The sequence below is a fragment of the Lepidochelys kempii genome, chromosome 3 (assembly GCF_965140265.1).
Source record: "Lepidochelys kempii isolate rLepKem1 chromosome 3, rLepKem1.hap2, whole genome shotgun sequence".
In the NCBI taxonomy this organism is placed as follows: Eukaryota; Metazoa; Chordata; order Testudines; family Cheloniidae; genus Lepidochelys; species Lepidochelys kempii.
In genome coordinates, this window is record NC_133258.1 from 134156022 (window position 1) to 134174730 (window position 18709).

Here is an 18709-nt window from a genome sequence, read left to right on the forward strand (position 1 = left end):
GCTATTCATGATAATAAACCTGACTATTGTGTTTTCCTTGGGATGCCCTTATCTAGGCCGTTATTATACCTTTCCTACTTGGTTCCTTTAACCTTTTGATTTAACTCCATAGCAAGTAGCCCATCATATCTACACACATAAAGGCATGAATCATAGTCACAAAAAATATGAGATGAGATATTTCCCCCAGTTAGTTACACAATAAACAAATGTTACCACATTACACTTCAAGAAGTGTGAAAACTTTCTTTGTCTTACCATTCTCAATGCTATGCTAGTTTCAAACTATGAAGAATACATCAGATTCTCATTAAAAAATATTATGTAGGTGTGGTGGCCCCACCCCCCTGTGAGAGTGGGCAAAGACAGGCCAGAAAGGCTGCGTAAAGCGGCAGCCAATCAAGGAGGGCCTGTTAGAGAGCCAATCAGGGTTGGGCAAGAGGTGGCCAATCAGGGCTGGGCTCAGCCCTATATAAAGGCTGCCCATGAGAGGAGTAGTCAGTCTCTCCCAGACCTCCAGCAGGGAAGGTCAGGGGAGCATAAGAGAGCTCCAGCCTGTTACCTGCCGGGCTGTGGGCCCTGATCAGAAGGGCCTAGAGGGGAAGTGACCCAAGGACAGCGGACAGATGAGGGGAGAGAAGGAGGGTATGGAGGCTGTTGCTAGAGGGTCCCTGGGTCAGGACCCAGAGTAGTGGGCGGGCCTGGGTCCCCCCTTCCCTCTTATCTCGCACCTGGCTGTGGGAAGTGGCCATAACGGACTGCACCAGACCCCTGAGGGAAGGGGTTAGACTTTAGGGGTGTGGTTGGCCACTGTGACAGGGGCAAACCAGGAGACTGCTGTTAACACCCCCACAACCCCAGAATGGGGTGAGCATGGACTAAGGGGCACTGCTGGAGGGCAGTGTCCTGAAGAGGACACTGCCAAGCGGGGAGCAATGCAGGTTCAGATGCCAGCGGAAGGCGTGAGATGGATTGGACACCACCAGTACAGGGCGCTCCACATGGACTGAGCAAATTCCCAGAGTCACCAGCAGGAGGCGCTGCAGTGGTGAGTCCCAACCCCATCACAGTAGGTCAGACTGAACTCACTGCAGCTGATGAAGCCCCCCCACCTTCAAACCAAAAAGCAAACGCACATCTGTCTGTTACTGTGATAGACGTTGCATATTTACCCAACACAGAATGATGGGCATGGACAGAATTAAAACCCTAGCTCAGAACAAGAGAACAGCACTGTGGCATAATTCTAAGGCTATGTCTACGCTACAAATTACTTTGGCGTAATTTACCTTGTTTAGGGGGGTGAATAATCCACAACCCTGAGCAACGTAAATTACACTAACCTAAGCACTGATGTAGACAGTGCTATGTCAGTGGGAGAGCTTCTCCCACTGACATAGTTACCACTGCTCATGGAGGCAGGAGTTATTAAGTCAACGGAAGAGCTCGCTCCTGTCGGCCTAGAGCATCTTGACCAGAAGTGCAGCTGCACCGCTGTAAATGATGTACACTAGAACCTCAGAGTTATGACTGACTGGTCAACCACATCCTTCCTTTGAAACCAGAAGTATTCAATCAGGCAGCAGCAGAAACAAAACAAAAAAGCTAGTAACGTACAGTACTGTGTTAAAGGTGAACAACTAAAACAAAAGAAGGGAAAGTTTAAAAAAAGATCTGACAAGATAAGAAAACTATCTGTGCTTGTTTCATTAAAATTAAGATGGTTAAAAGCAGCATTTTTCTTCTGCATAGTAAAGTTGTATTAAGTCAGTGTTGAATTGCAAACTTCTGAAAGAACAATCATAACGTTTTGTTCAGAGTTATGAAGAACCTCCATTCCTGAGGGGTTGATAACTCTGAGGTTCTACTGTAGCTTAGACATAGCCTAAGTGCTGAAGAAAGTGGAGGTGCAATTTTAACTTCAAGTGTAAAGGAATACTATCATGAACCAATTTGTAGAACTGCAGAGTAAACCCCCAATGACAGTGAGGGAACTGAAAATCAGTGATTTTTTGGCTAAACACCAAGTGCTCAGATACCTGAAAAGAAAACGGACTAGCAAAATGAAAAGTAGGAGAGGTTACCTTAATTAGATTTCTGCAAATCAGATACAATAATCTGGACTGATGGACATTCTTGTTCAGACAGCAGGGAGGTAGATTAACCTATATAATAATCTTGGCCAAAATTTTCAAATCTGGATTCCCAAAGTTAGGTTCCGAACCCCATATTTAATATATATAAGCAGCCCGATGTTCAGAAGTACTGAGCATCTACAAATCACTAAAATTCAACAGGAACAGCAGATGCTCATCATCTTTGAAAATTAGGCGACTTATAGTTAAATCCATATTTAGGTATTTAGGAGCTTAATGTTTGGCACATACACTTGGAATTTTTAGTGAGAGCATCTGAGCACCTTAACAAAGGCACAGTAAAAATGCCCAGTTCACAACATTTGAGCAACATGCTCAATTGAGTATAGCACAGAAAGCATTCTGCTCAGCAGGAAAATTCTTTCTCAAACAGCTCTTTCATAATTTAACATGTTCACATATATTGGTCCATCTGCTTGTCTGTCTTTTCACACAGTCTTGTGTAATAAGCAGAAAAATGTCTGACTTAACACTGTAATTGTTTAGAAAGTATGTGTATATTTTAGAAGTAATTAGTCTGTAGGCTAGACCATCAAACAAATATGAAAAGATTTCTGATTTGTGGAGGGACAAACATTTCTTCAAAGTAACAGGTGACAAGAGGCTATAATTTACCTAAAACAACAGTACACAGATGTATCTCAGATTTCAAATTTATTAGCTATTACAACACTTGCAAATTAACATGGTCACTTGCATCAGCTCCCATTAAAGTGTAATTATGTGAGAAGATACAAATCATGATGTGTGTCATGCACTATACCGCAGTATCTTTCTTCAATCAATGCTTACAGAGAAAGCTAAGAAAAGTATTTATAGCAAAAATAATTCAACTTATAAAGCAGTATCACTATTGAACCCCATTATGCAAAAAATAAATATGAAATGTCAATTTTGATGGCAACTTTTAGTTTGGAGAAGTCACTCCTCAAATCTTATTTCTGGGTGTAAAGGAATGAACTAGATTTTGTGGATTATATTTTGCATAGTCACCATTTTAGCAGCATTAATATATTTAGCCTTTGAAAGTCTGAGGCACTAATTAAACTGATGAAATTGGGATGAAAGACATTGTTTTGATTATTTTTAAATATAAACACTGTGGAATTAAGATGTATTCATTTTGACAGCAATCACTTACCTCACTTTCAGCAAAATGTCTCTCTCCTTTCAGGCAAAGAGAAGAGCGTCTAAGAGTCTTCTCATCCCCATCATCAAATACTGTCACCAGGGGAAAAAAGGAAAGGCAAATTATTAGTTAATAAACTGAAAAAAATACTTGCCCTGTATTTTCCTGCTACAGAAATATCCTTTGCTCAGTTCCCTGAATATTTTTCCTGTATAAAATCCAGTACTCTCTGGGACAGGGCTTTGAGAACCACCATTTCTGAACATGACATACCCAACCCCAGTTTCGTCACTAAGAGGGAGCACCAAACTAGATGGTAACTGTACTTTTCTATAGTTCTAGAAGTGTTTCAGGGAACTAGAGGATTGAGATCACCTATTATTCCAGGGAACTTGTGTAGTTAGGCTGTAACCCCAAACCCCACAACATATGTGTTTCCACAAGCTGATTACAACAGGAGAAAACTCTCCATGGTAAGCTCCGAATTTGGTAGGTACCTGCATTATGGATCCTGGGCAGTTGGGCTCTGTATACTGTGTTTATTTTGCCTAATATATTTATCTCCTCCCCAACCCCTGGCTCAGGGCATCCTAATAATAGAGAGCATCTTCCTTTTCTTTTGTTAAGCCATTTAACATCATGAAGTCCCCACAAGAGGTATGTCTTATCTGGCCAAAAAGCGTGTGTGATCTATAGAAAGCAGATGCTAGCTCTGCCACACTTGCATATTCTTCTCCTTTACCTCAGTGGGAAACCTTCAAAATACGCCAGCAAGGCAACCTTTCCAGCCTTCTATCAGACAGAAGTACAGTAGTGTAGTGCATTTAAAAGAACTATCCTGAAACTGAAAACTTCAAAGGAAACCAAGAGGTCAAGGTTTCAGAGAAAGTCACTGAAATGCAAATCAGCTATTCCAAGATCTTAGAGAAAGGAGAACTTGCCCAGCAGCAGGCTTTTTCTTGAACATGTAGAACTCTATGCAAAAGCTCTAGACACCAAATAAGTCAGGTGCCTGTACATACACAAATGATGTTACAAAGATCAGAAGTGTCAAGGGCATGACTTAGTCCTTGTCCATACACCAGTAATACTGCTTTAACCATATATGGGTATCGTTAACATGTAAAATGGTAACAACCCCACACCTCAGAGTGGACTCTTATCAGTATATAAAAGGTGCCTTATACCAGTGGTTCTCAACCCATTTCTTTCTGAGCCCCCCCCCCCCCCCCCCCGCCCCCCAACATGCTATAAAAACTCCACGGCCCACCTGTGCCAAAACAAGTGTTTTTCTGCATATAAAAGTCAGGGCTGATGTTAAGGGGTAGCAAGAAGAGCAGTTGCCCGGGCGACCAAGCCACAGGGTGCCCCGCAAAACTAAGTTGCTCAGGCTTCTACTTTAGCCCCAGGTGGCAGGGATCAGGGCCCCTGGCTTCAGTGCTGCATGGCAGGGCTTAGGCTTTCTGCCCTGAGCCCCAGCGAGTCTAACACTGGTCCTGCTTGGCAGACCCCCTGAAACCTGTTTGTGGCCCCCTAGGGGGCCCCAGGCCCCTGGTTGAGAACCACTGCTGTATACTACTATAGCAAAGGGAATAACCCATACTGGTAAAAGGCACCTTTGTTATAATAGTAATATAAACTGGACCCAAGCTAGGGATTGTACTGATTATTTTGGTAGGAAAGAATCATACACCCACATCAAAACCTGAGTGTAGGCAAGGCCTTAGCCCCACAAAAGCAAGGAAGGTTGACATGCCTTTAAACTGCTCTCCACTTGTGCCTTTAAACTGCTCTCCACTTGTGCCTAGGTATTGTAGACCATACAGTTTTCAAGCAGCTCCCAAATGCATGATGCTATAAAGACTTTGAGCCACAAACTGAATGAATCTCCAAGGTGTAACAATTTGCTGTATAACTGCTACGGTGTTTACCATTTGCCAAGTGAAGCTTTCGGCAGAGGAATTTGTGAGCAAGGTCACTCTCTGAATTAGTGATGTCACCCAGTACTTCAAGATGGCTGGGTGCTAATGTAAACTTAGACAAACTTGCTGAACAAGGAAACTGATCATTATGGAGTCTGACAGGAATGCCTAGCTCTAAACCAGACTTTCCTCAGATCCACAGATACCAATATATCCAAAGTTCTTTTCAGTCCTGCTTCTATTCACCCACCTGATAAAGTATATTCCTAATCTTCTGCTGCTAAGAATGTCATTTCACTCCAGAACTGTATTAGACACGATGAAGTTGCAGCTGTGATACCAATTTTCACTGATCCCACAAGATGGGTATCATCTAATCTGGTAAGCACAGTATCTTCAATCACATCTCCAGGTCAGCTCTCTCCTCCCTTCTTTACTTCCACCTTCCCTTTCTTTCTCAGGCTCAATCTTTGACAGCTGCATATGTCACTTTGAATCTCAAATTGCAACTCCTTGCACCAGCTGCCTCCACTATTTAGCCTGTATCTATTTCTACATCACTTACTTTGGCAAACTGCTGATTTCATGCATTTGTCACATCACATTTTACAATTCTATCCAAATTTCAGGCTATTTGGAACTTAGAAGTATACTTTTTTTATTTACATGTCCATACACTATTGCTTCACCACCTCACATGCTCACTAATTCCCATGTCTACTTCTACATTGCTTATGAAAACCTCTTCTTCATGGCCACACCCTTCTCTATTATTCTGCCTCTTCCCACCCCTTCATTCTATTTTGGCTTCTGTTCTGTCCATGTCTCTCCCTCATCCTACTTTCTTATTCTATCAGATAATTTCTTTGTAGTAATACCTACCTGGAAAAGCATACTCATCTCACAAAATTTCAATGTCTTTTAAAAGAGAAATAATGGTTACCTACCATTCGTAGTTGTTATTCTTCGAGATGTGTTGCTCATGTCCATTCCATTGTAGCTGTATACGTGCCCACTTGCAGTCATCAGAGATTTTTCCCTTAGCGGTATCCGTTGGGTCGGCTGTGTCAGCACTCCTTGAGTGCCCCGCCCATAAGCTGATATATAGGCACTGCCGACCCTAAGCCCTCTCAGTTCCTTCTTGCCAGCAACTCCGACAGAGGGGTAGGAGGACGAGTAATGGAACGGACATGAGCAACACATCTCGAAGAACAAAAACTACGAATGGTAGGTAACCGTTTTTAATTCTTCGAGTGCTTGTTCATGTTGATTCCATTCTAGATATATCAGAATGTAACCTGAGGACATTACTTTGAGCACCCAATGGCCCGTGGTCAGCTAATACCAGGACAACCGGAAGGGGTGAAGGCAGCTGAGGAAAGAGTGGGAGGTGACTGGGGCATCGTCCTTGAGCGCACCCTCAAAATGACTGCTTCTGAAAGACCCAAGCTGAGCAAATGAATGGGAAGATGACAGGTGTCGCTGCTTACCCCCTGGTCTCTATCCTTCCTCCTGTAGGTGCCCAGCCAGTGGGTACCCCTGGACCTAGACTGCGGAGGCAGAGGAGTTGGAGGGAGGAATGGCTTCCTGGCCTGGTGAGGAGTATGGAGGCACAAGGAGTGGAGGGTGGCACGGGAGTGTTTAAGGCCATGGAGTCTCAAGTCTGTGAGCTCGGAGAAAAGACCTGTTCTCTCAAATGGGAGGTCCTGTATAGTGGCCTGCATCTCCTGGGATAACCTGGAGGACTGCAACCAGGAGGTACGTCTCATGGCCACCGCATAGGCAAGCACCCTGGCCACTGAGTCAGTAGCGTCCCAGTCCATCTGAAGGGCCCCCCTGGGCACAGCTGTGCCTTCGTCCACCAAAGCAGCAAACTCCTGGGCTCGATCCCACAGAAGGTCCGCCTTGAATTTGCTACGGGAGTCCTACAGGTTAAAATTGTACCTGCCTAACAGGGCCTGTTAGACACCTGAAATTGTAGGCTTGCCGTCAAATAAATCTTTCTGCCAAATGCCAGTCTCTTGGCATCTTTGTTTTTCAGCGTACCACTGACTTGGCCCTGCCTGTCCCTTTCACTAATAGCGGTCAATATCAACTAGTAATGCCTCTGGAGAGTGTGTATACAGATATTTAAACCCTTTTAGAGGGACATAATACTTTTTTCCTGCCTTCTTAGAAGTAGGCGGAATTGAAGACTGGGTCTGCTACAGCGATCTAGCAATCTTAAGGACTCCTGGGTGGATGGGCAGTGCGACCCAGGCCGGAGTGGCGGTGGATATAAATTTAAAGAGGTCATCGGACTCCTCTGGGACCTCCTCAATTTTTAAGTTAAAGTTGGTAGCCACCCTCTTAAGGAGAACCTGGTGCTCCTTAAAGTCATCGGGGGGGGCTGCCCATTTGGGAGGGACCCGCCACTGCTTTGTCCAGAGATGACGAGTGCACCACTGGGGGAGGGACGGGTTCCCCTTCCTTCTCCTTAGGTGCTGGAATCCCTATGTGCTGCCCCCCGTGTTGGATTCAGTACCGTGTTCCGACTCTGGTGCCTGCGGCGGTTTGACCAAGGCAGTCAGGGAGGACTGGTGGGAATACAGGACCGGCATTATGGGCACGGCCACGAGTTCCAGTGTGGCCATTGAGCGGACCACTGTCCCTGCTGCCATGCCGTCACTGCAGGTGCTGCGTCAGCTTCACAGTTTGGTGACAAATCACCCCTCCTTGGCGAGGAGCTGAACTCCCAGTCTGAGGCTGACCATCGCCCTTATGGCGACCAGGGCAGAGCCATCGAGGCCTGAGTCTGCCAACTGACCCTGGTTGGTGACTGGCGAGGTAAGGATGAGGATCGGTGCCTGCCTGACGAGTGGAACCGAGGGGATGGAGACCGGTGCTGCGACCAGAAGCGATCTCGTCCCAGTGGGGACCAACTTCTTGGAGACCATCTGGGCAAGGGTCACTTGCACAGTGGTGATCTTTGGCGGGCAGCTCACGGGTACTGGTGGTGGGGGACTGGTGCTTCAACTCCAGTGTCCCATGTGTTGTAAGGGAAGAGCGTGGCGTCGGGGACCTGGGTCTTCTGACCAGAGACTGGGAATGTGGTGCAGGGGTCCTAGGCTGCGGAGACGGGGATCTAAGCCTGTGGTCCGGGGACAGAGGGTGCTCCACTGCCCTATGGGGCAGTCCCATGACCGGTTTGCCCTTAGGCATTGGGGCCTTAGCCGAGTCTAGCACCTGGTATGGTGTCAGCCTGCTTATTCTTTAACCACTGGGGCCGCTTCAGGCAATGAGGGCCTTAGGTCTCCTTCTGCTCCCGGGAGTCGAAGGCGGATCCCTGGCCAGTCTCGGGGGTCTGACCTCAGCAGTGTCCTCATGAAGCCTAGGGGCAGGCACATGACCTGACACACGTCCTTTTCCTTCCGGTGCCGGGGTGCTCTTCCTCTTTTGCCACTTCTTCGGCACCAATGAGGGGGAACGGTGTCTGACGGAGCCAGTGCTGGAGGTGCGCTCTGCACCAATGCCAAGCTGCTCATTGTGGGATCAGAGTGGGAGGGCTCTGCAGGACAAAGCGCAGTCTCCATAAGGAGTGCCCTCAAGCAGATATCCCATTCCTTCTGGGTCTAGGGTGAAGTTCTTACAGATTCTGCACTTGTCCTTTCTATGGGACTCTCCCAAGCACTTCAGACAACTGTCGTGGGGGTCACTAATAGGCATCTGCCTGTTATATGACGAGCATGATTTGAAACCAGGAGAGCGGGGCATGCCCCACTCCGGGGTGAAGTCCTAGCTGGGACGCTAACTACCGAACTACTTCACACTTAAAGGCTAACTACGTATCTAAACTATATACCGGGGTGGCCAAACTTATGGACCCTCCGAGCTGCATACGACAATCTTCAGAAGTTTGAGAGCTGGAGCATACCTGCCGGGGCTTCTGCCTCGCAGGAGGAACCTGCCGGAGCTCAGGGCTTCAGCCTTGCTCCTGCTGAAGTCCCAAGCCCCGGCACATGTTCTCTGTGGGGCTGAGGCCCCGAGACCTCCCTCCCCACTGGGCAGAAGCCCTACCCGAATATAAGGCAGAGGTCCCAAGCTCCCCCGACAAGTCTGATAGGTGGAGAATGAGGGGTAAGCATGGGGGGCTCCACGAGCAGTACTTTAATTGCAAAAGAGCTGCATGTGGCTCGCAAGTCACAGTTTGGCCACCCCTGCTATATACAAAGAAGCCAGAAAATGGGCTGTTGAAGACCCGCTAATGCTCTTGCGATGGGAAAGACAAGGTGCTCCAACCAACCGTCACAGGAGGTAAGAAGGAGCTGAGCGGGGGTAGGAACAGCGGCCCCTATATACCAGCGCTTGGGCGCAGCACTCGAGGGGGTGCCACTGCCGACCCTACGGATACCACTAAGGCAAAACTCTCCAACGACTTTGCACATAAGCGCGCACATACCTAGAATGGAATGGACATGACAAGCACTTGAACTATCACTCTGCTCAGAACTCACTTAGCACATGCTTCCTGAAGTCAGTTCTCCTCTGCCAGTTCTCCAGCATCAGTTTACAATTAGCAACCCTTAATAATAAATGGTCACAATTGCTAATATTTTTTTTTACCCATAATTGCAGCTAATGATGTGCATGAATGTATTTTCAATCTTGTTTTATATTATGCGCCCGTGTGTAACAAATCAGTCTACCAATTTAGAGGTCATGGAGTCCAAAATAAGCTTCATTTAGATTAGCCAAAAACATGGTCCATGCACAAGATCCCCACACCAACATTAGCCTATGTGATGGGAGAGACTACCTGTCAAAGGCAGCCTTCACCTTAAAAAACTGCCAATCAGGGGGAGTCAGTCTCCCCCTAATCTCTTTGTGTTATGGAGCTCAGGGTGGGAGAGGACAAGTTTCTCAGTAGAAATAAATAATAATAATAAAAAAAATTTAAAAACCCTTAATTGGTACTTTCTATTTGCCTATATTAGGGCTGTGTTAAGGAGAGTATTGGTTCCTGAGACCTGAAAAACTAGTTTTACATGTACTCTACCCTTCTACCTCTCATTTACTGGTTGACGTGCCATGGAAACAGCACTGAAAAGCCAGTGCCATCTGAACTGGGCATACGAAAAGCAAGCTTTGCTAGCGCATTTGGATTAAGTCATCAGAAAAAATGTTTTAGGACTTGATTAGATAATGGAAAAATTAAAGTAAAAATCAACATTGTTATGTGCTTGTTTAAAGGAGCTATGATAGCTTTTATCTTTGTTCTAAACTAGGGGAAAATAAGTACTGTAAACTGTTACTGAAGTTGTTGTAACACTTAAAAGCACCATGAATTATTTCTAACTACTGTCAAAAGCAGGTACATGCTACAATATAGCATATTAGATATTCTAGAGTCCAGACCAATAGTTCTCAAACGAGGACCTAATGAACCACATCTAAAACTAAAGTATTTGGTGTACAACCGTCACAATTTATCAGCATAGTTAGATTGGATTCTATTCTGATTAAACCAACCTATATGTACCACAGTTTGAAGACTGCTTTTTTAGACTAATAAAACACATATCTTGTTAGGAAACTCATTTTTTAGAGTGAATCTCTTTTAAATATAAGACAACTCAACTTTGAATAACTTTGTCTACTGGTCTAGTATTTACTTATTTGCTATTTAAAAGTACTCAAGTATGTAATTTTCTATATGGTGCTAATCCTGTAAAGATTTATGCATGTGCTTAATTTTACACAGTTCCATTGACTTCAAATAGGACTACCTGCAGTACATAAAGCGTGAGCTTAAGCCTGTCCATATGCTAGTATCAAATCATCTTGACAAAAGTGTGCAGCACAGGGAACGCTGTTAAACAACTGCTTCTACAGATACAAAATCTTGTTTTTATTAACTACTTCCCATCGACAATATTCTCTAAATACATTTATAGCCCAAAGGCATTTTCTCAAATTTAAAACAGATCAAGTGTTGATAATCTTTGGACAAGTGGTGATATTTTTCTGATGTGTACTTTCCAGTTTGAGGACATAGTTATCCATTTCTCTTACCTACAGTATACCAACTTGCATCTGTTAATTTGTTGATGACAGCTTCCTGGTAAGTTCCATCTGGATTCTTTACTTCTACAACAGATCCTACCTAAAATAATATAAAAGCTACTTAACTTTTGAGAACTTTCAAACAGACAATTCATCTCAATTAGGACTGAAAAATATTTTAAAATCAGCAAATCTTAATAAGGGTAAGATGCTAAAAATACTTTGCTTAGAACAGGTGCAATCTTGTGTTCCTCAGGTGCACGGAATTTCTAGTTTTGCACAGTTAAATATACTTTACCTTCGCTCAAAATTATATTTGTAAATTTGTTACTTTATTTTTCCAAACCAATCCAGATAACTGAATATGGTTCTTTCTTTGCTGCCAGCAAGTGGGGAATAAGAACTGTTTTGAGTGATGTCATTCTCTTGTATAACAGCTTGCCAGTTCAAACCATCCAGCTGAGTTTTTTCCAAAGCAACAGTGACTAAAATCAGAACCAATCAAACGTCTTAGCTTCAAGCCAAAAAGCCTAACAGTTATGCACTGAATGCTCACATCCCCTTCACCTCCAGAGGAAGGCGGCAATATGAAGATCGAGAGATGGAGAGCACTATAAGCCTATTCTCCCCACTAGTCTTTGCAAAAGACAAATCACGTCAACCATTTTTGCTTTGCAGCTTCCTTCAATACTGTTCCTCTACTACTCATGCCTTCTGTCCACTTTTATTCTTCTCTTTACTATCCTATCTGCTTCTGTGTTTTGTTGAACACAGAGAGGGAGGTGTAGGCCCTATGAGGTAGAGGTAAGAAGTGGTTTTCCTTTCATCAAACAACACTTCATTGGAAGATCTGAGCCAGTAGGATCTTCTTAAAAAAAAAAAAAAGCTGTCACTAAATATTTCCAGAGGAAGATTATCTGAATTGGTATTTGAAACCTAAAATCCATATAAACCGGCTTACACTGAAATATTAAAGTTGAAAGAATGTGACTAATGTGTATTTTATATTTTGACAAATTCCTGTACTTAAACTTTGGCAAGTGGTCATAGTTGTACTTCTTACAAAAGTCCCATCCCTAAAACATAAGTTCATTCTCCCACTACTATACAAGTCTTTACTTCTAGTAAAAATTGAGTAAATTGACTCAGTAAAATAGTCAACAAGATCTATTTCTTTAAATTCCTTGCCTGTAGTGTGGAAGCCCTTAGAGTGTCTTGTTGCACTGTTCAGTTTTTAAAAATTCAACCTATCAATGTGTCATGTTCACCTAGGATTACTGGCCTGGTTCCTCTTGCAAGGTTGGTTACCAGTATGTGATCCTTGGTAAGTTGTTTGATTGTTTGTTTCTGCATCATCTTTAGCCAGAAAGCTGGCTAGTTTGCTGACATCCACCCCCTGAATGATATTTGAAACTTTTTCAATGTTTAAAAACCTTCAAGCCTTGTGACATGCCAATTCTCAATTCTGGCTCTGTATAGATGCACAAAGCTTCAACAAAAGTTAGGGCATAAGCATGTCAGTCTTAGTTCTCGCCTAGTAGCAGGACCCAACCCTATTAAAATTGTGAATAAACATGATTTACTTTCATAATCTAGAGAGCATTTAGGGCTGAACTAAACAAAGTTGATATAGATATAGATACTAAAATCTGTAAGGACAGGTTTAAACTACTGCAAATGCCTGTGGATACTAAAATCAATTTAACATTGACTTATCAATTTAACATCTCTTGATTTGGTAGAGAATAAAGTTAAATCAACATAAACAAGGGTTAATTTTTTTAAGAGTGTCCACACAGGCATTTGCACCAGTTTAACAAAAGGAGTCTAAACAGACAAACTCATGCAACTTTGTTTGGATAAGGCTTTTGTAAAACTGGGGAACTAATAAGTGTGGCTCTAGGATTTCTCCAGGGAAACAGGGACATCCCTCATGCTCTTAAAGGAGCCCACATAAAAAAAGAAATTAGGTGTGTGATTTAACAATTACTCCACTTCTGGTAGGAAGGCATCAAAACATCTGCAAGCTGGTCAAAAAAGATTTGTGACCAAGCACTTAAACTGAGGAACCAGCTTTGTTTTCTCCCCTGGAGGCAGGGAAGAAATCTTAAATGAATCAGCTATAACTACTTAATATTCAGGGTGATGGCCAGTTTCTTGTTAACCTTCCCCCTGTGGTTAGCAGGGAATCTGCTAAACAAATGACCTTTATACCTTGTCACTCTACACTGGCAGTGCTGGGTTTCGCTCTTTGCAATGGGCAATGGAACAGGCTTATGTCATAGCAGGACTATGTTCAGACCACCCACATTTTTCCATATCATACCCTACATATTTAAAAACTCTTTAAATTCTCATTCCTATAGAAAGACACTGATTCTATCCTATAGAAAGATACTGGCTAATCAGTATTCCCAAAAAGGAAAAAAGTGTAACCTTAGATAGGCATAACTATCAACACATTTTAATAAATGACTGAATGAATTCTACTGAAATTCAAAAAATGTATTACCTTTAATGGGCCCTTTATGTGGTCATCCTGAACTTCCACTGTTGAAGAATCATGTCTAAATGTTACCTAGAAAATATAATTCAACTAACAATCACTTGATACAGTTGAACAGCGCAAGTACATAAAAGCGTAAGCACTCCTTTTTCTCCAATTTTCACCTTGTATTCAACCAGTCTCCTGTAGCTGTTCAATTTCCTGAAGCTCTGTCACTCAGATATTTTTTACAAGATAACTTTAAACACTTCCAAGAAGTTATTTTGCAAGTGACCTTGGTGCAAAGAAACACCGTAAAAAAAATAAAACTTTGCATGAAGATTTTAACTGGTGCAATCTAAAATGGTTGATCAGTGAAATAAAAGGATAAAGTCAACATATTTAGACCCAAAACATAGTCCTTAAAGCAATGGTTCTATTTAAATTTATAACTTTAAAAAAATAGCTTCAGATTGTACTCCTGGCCTCAGTTTATGATTTTACAATCTCACTTTTGTTTTGTTTCTCTCCCCACTGTTGAGTGAAAGATACATGTAAAACAGAGGAAACTATGTGGGGACGTGGTAAAAGTGGCTATAGACAACATGCTTTATGCACAAGCTGAACAGAATTCTCTAGCCTCTCAGGTGGTGATCTTAAGTGTTACTTGGAACAGTCAGGCTTTGTCTACACTGCCACTTAAAAAAGCACCTCCCCCCCCCCCCCCCCCCCGAAAGACAAAAGTTTTGCCGCCAGGAGTGCTTTCTTGTTGACAACACAAACCCCGCTCGTAGGGGGTGGAAGCACGTGCCCACGAACAGCGTTTACACTGCCCAACTTTTAAGCTAAAAGCTGTGTAGTGAAGACAAAGCCGAGGTAAACTTTCGGAGGGGTGTTAAGTTGTCATTGTCCCTTTAAAGGTAAATACCATGCAATCTTGGAGGACTGTTTGGGTGTATGGCAACAATGTTTTATTCTATGCATGCATTCATATGTTGCTCAGGGGAAAAATACTTAGGTAAGCTAGAGTTAATTTCTTTTTTGGTGGGTAGGGAATCATGAGTAGTGCAGTTTTCTTAACTGCAAACACTAAAACATTTAAATAGACTTTATGAAGCACAGAAATGTATAGTTCAGGTGAATCAAACTACTTTGCATTCTGCCTCTTCATGCTGAGTGTCACTGGTCTGGCACCTTGACACTAAGCACCCCTGTATTCAGACCATACATACACTTGTAATAATCTTTATACAGAATATGCCTTGAGGTATCATTTAAAAACTAATAACTCACTGATCATTAATATTCTTGTGTAATGTATATACGCTGTGGGTATTAAGAGTTATGAATAAGGCTGCAAGTTTGTCCTGGAAGTCATGGAAGTCACCCCTCCTTGGCGAGGAGTTGAACTCCCAGGCCGAGGCCGACCACTGCCCTTACAGTGACCAGGGTGGAGCCGTCGAGGCCTGAGTCTGCCGATGACCCTGGTCGGCGACCGAGGGGATGGAGACCAGGAGGCGCTGAGCCAGGTAAGGAGCCAGCCGGCCCTGCCAACCTCTCCCCTCAGCACCAGGAGGGGTTCCGGTCAGCGTGCCGACCCCCGCCTCCCCTCACCACCTGGGCTGCCCTCCCCCAGCATACGCAGTGCCTCCAGGCAGACCCCACCCCCAAGTTTTAGTCAGGGGTATATAGTAATAGTCATGGACAGGTCACGGGCCGTGAATTTTTGTTTACTGCCCGTGACTTTTACTAAAAATACCTGTGACTAAAACGTAGCCTTAGTTATGAATATATACTAGGGTTATGACTGAAGTGTGTTTTTAAACCAGTCATGCCAGGAGGAGTTGGTAAACAGGTGTGAACTAGACAAAGAAATGTGTTTTCCCCACCTGGGAGTTACTTCCAAAGTACTTTGAAAGACCATGAGAATGTATTTACATATTGCCTAAACAGACCCATCAAGCAAACAAGGGATGGAGGCAAACTTCATACTAACAAATGGGGGAGGAGATAGCATTGTGTCTACAACCAGCTGGAGAGAAAGAAGTTTGGTCTCGGTTTTACCTTTCAAAGAATATGTTGTAAAGATTTACTAGTCTATACAGCCAGGGGATGAACCTCAACTGATGAACAACTAAATCAGCAGACTATACACTTTTTATAATACAGAAATATTGTATACAGAGTGAGGTCTTTTCTCAGAGCCTATGGCGTGCTAATGATTAATACCGTGAATTATATGTATTAACACCATACAAAGAATTATGGATATTCACTGATATTAGGTTGCACAGTCTTCCAGATAGGAGAGAAGGCAGCTATTTACCTGTCTCCTACATAAATTAAGAATGGTGGCATTAAACAATGGAAGCTCCATTTATCTGCAGGGCATGGGAAACCCACAGGAGGGAAAAAACAGCATGAGATCATCCTGCCTCTTGAAAAAAACTCATTGAACTTTGGAAGATAAGTAGGGTGGATAAAAATCAATGATTTTTATTAAAAAATAAAAAAAAGTCGGATTTTTTTTTAATTTAAATCAGATTTTTTGCATAAAATGCTTTTTGAGGAAAAAATCTTTCTAAAGATAGTTGTAATTAAGATACATTGTAGCTCAAAGGTATCTCATCATGGAATAGGGATTATAAATTCTAATTCTATAGTATGAGACAATATATTCATATAATGTTTAAGACAATTTTTGTAAATGAGTTCTAATAGTTCATGGCTTAGGGACCCAATCTTATTGGGTTCCAGGGGCTTCTGTATAGATTATTTAGGTTAATCTATCTACCCGATGAGACTCAGTGCTCGGTCTAGAAGATACCATCAAAGATGCTTAGTTTTGCAGTTCTCAAACTGTGGATTTGTGTCTCCAGAGATAATATGCTTGTTAACAGCAAAAACATTTTAAAATGAATAATATATAAAAGTGAGAAATAACAGACCTCAACCCTATTGTCCCTCTGCAAATTTGTGTACACAAAGTCAATCCCTTACCTCTCTTTAAAAGTGCAAAGTTTCAAAAAGTGCAATGAATAGAAGATTATTGGGGGTGGAACAGATCTGGACAAGGAGAAGAAGTCTGGAGATAAATGTGAGAAGGCAATAGAAACAAAAGTGAAACTGTTTAAGCAGCACATTCCAGAAGTCTTGAGGTCTTTCTGAGTGTAGCCTTCATTGATTTGAGATCTACCATACCACTCTCTCACTAGAAGGGAAAACCTATAATGGCAGCAGGCTGTAAAAGAGACCCAGTTTGGGAATATTTTAATGAAGTTCCTCTACCTGTGGGTAAAACAGGCATGCATGCAAAATGCAAACAGTGCAACAAAGAAATGTAAGGCCTGGTTGCCCGAATGAAACAACATCATGAGAAGCGTGCCTTCTCAGGAGGAAGCTGCATTGAAGATGATGAAAGGAACATGTCTGAACATGCGGGATCTTCAAGTTCGTAAACTTTTTTATTTCATACTTTTCTTAAGGACTGCCTGTCTTCCTTCTGGACTATTCTTGAATTCTCAAGTTTGAGCAAAAAATATAGTTGTTACTCTATGGTACTATCATTTTAGATACAGTTGTGATAAAAAAAAATAGCTGAAATAGGCAGATCTTCCTTTTACAATTTCACCTTTAAAGTAATAGTACTGAGTGTCAGTGAATGCAATGAGTAATACTAAATGAGCAGTATGGTGGTAATAATTAAATAACTGCATTGACTTATTTTGTTTAGCAGAATCCATTGTCAACATACAGGATTCTGAAGACTATCCACCTTCAAGATCACCATCATTTTCTACAGTTTCAGAGTTTATCTGCCAATGAATAGTGTTTCTGTCACATCTTATAGTCACATAGCCACAGTATATCACCTGTAGCAAAAAGAAAAAAAAATCTCGATCATCCAGAAACAACCATAGATATAAGAACCAGCAGATTACAAAAAGAGGTAACTGATGAAAAAATTGCCCCGTTTGTTTCTGCAGTAAGCTCTCCTTTCCATATGATTGAGAACCCACACTTCATTAACATGGTTCAGTCATTAAGACCAGGATACAGTCCACCCAACAGAACAGATGTCACAAGCAAATTGCTGGATAAAGTGTATGAAAGAGAAATTGTGCAGTGTGCAAAAGGTCTAAAGGATGAAATTGTTAACCTGAGTCTTGATGGGTGGAGCAATGTCCACAATGATCCTGTTGTATGTGCTTGTGTGACAACAGAAGAAGGGAATGTCTTCCTTACAGAAATCATCGATACATCAGGAAATGCACATACAGCAGAATACTTACAAGTAGCAGCAGTAAAAGCTATAACAAACTGTGGAAAAAAATTCAAATGTCTAGTATACAGCTTGGTCACAGACAATGCTGCAAATGTATCCAAGATGAGAAGAAATTATTTAGAAGAGAGTGAAGAGAGTCCCAAGCTAATAACATACGGTTGCAGTGCTCATTTGTTGCTTCTCCTAGCTAAAGATTTCAGTGTTCCAGAAACAAAGGCTAATGTTGTTCAAATTGCAAAATACTTCCGTAACTACCACTTTGCAGCAGCTGCTCTGAAAAAAGTGGAAGGAACCAAGCTAACTCTCCCACAAGACGTGTGATGAAACTCAGTAGTGGACTGTTTTGAGCACTATATTAAGAACTGGCCTAATCTGATGACAGTTAGTGCCATTTATTTTTTCACGATTTTGTTCACAGTCACAGCTGAAGCTCTCAACATTGGGCTTAAGAGAAATGTTGAACACATATTGAGTACCCTGAAGCCTATTTCTGTAGTCTTGAACAAAATGCAGGGAAATAGCTGTTTTATTGCTCATGCTGTTGAAATCTGGAAGGAACTGAGTGAGATCTTAAAAAGAGCAATGAGCAATGACAGTTAAATTACAAGCATTAAAAAAATGAATTGGACAAGCACTATCTCCAGCTCATTTTCTTGCAAATATTCTCAATACTCAGTACCATGGTCAAAC

At 42.4% G+C, this 18709-nt stretch overlaps 1 protein-coding gene across 4 annotated transcripts in view; it reads right to left on the minus strand.

Annotated features, from left to right (window-relative positions):
• ARID4B (AT-rich interaction domain 4B) overlaps positions 1-18709 on the minus strand; it is a 139914-nt gene that overhangs the window by 79399 nt on the left and 41806 nt on the right. For all 4 annotated transcript variants that reach the window (XM_073338149.1, XM_073338148.1, XM_073338147.1 and 1 more), the window contains exons 4-6: positions 13762-13827; positions 11259-11349; positions 3298-3377 (exon numbers count right to left, since the gene is read on the minus strand). In XM_073338149.1, coding sequence (XP_073194250.1) covers positions 3298-3377; positions 11259-11349; positions 13762-13827 — 237 coding nt within the window. The remainder of the gene's footprint in view (positions 1-3297; positions 3378-11258; positions 11350-13761; positions 13828-18709) is intronic.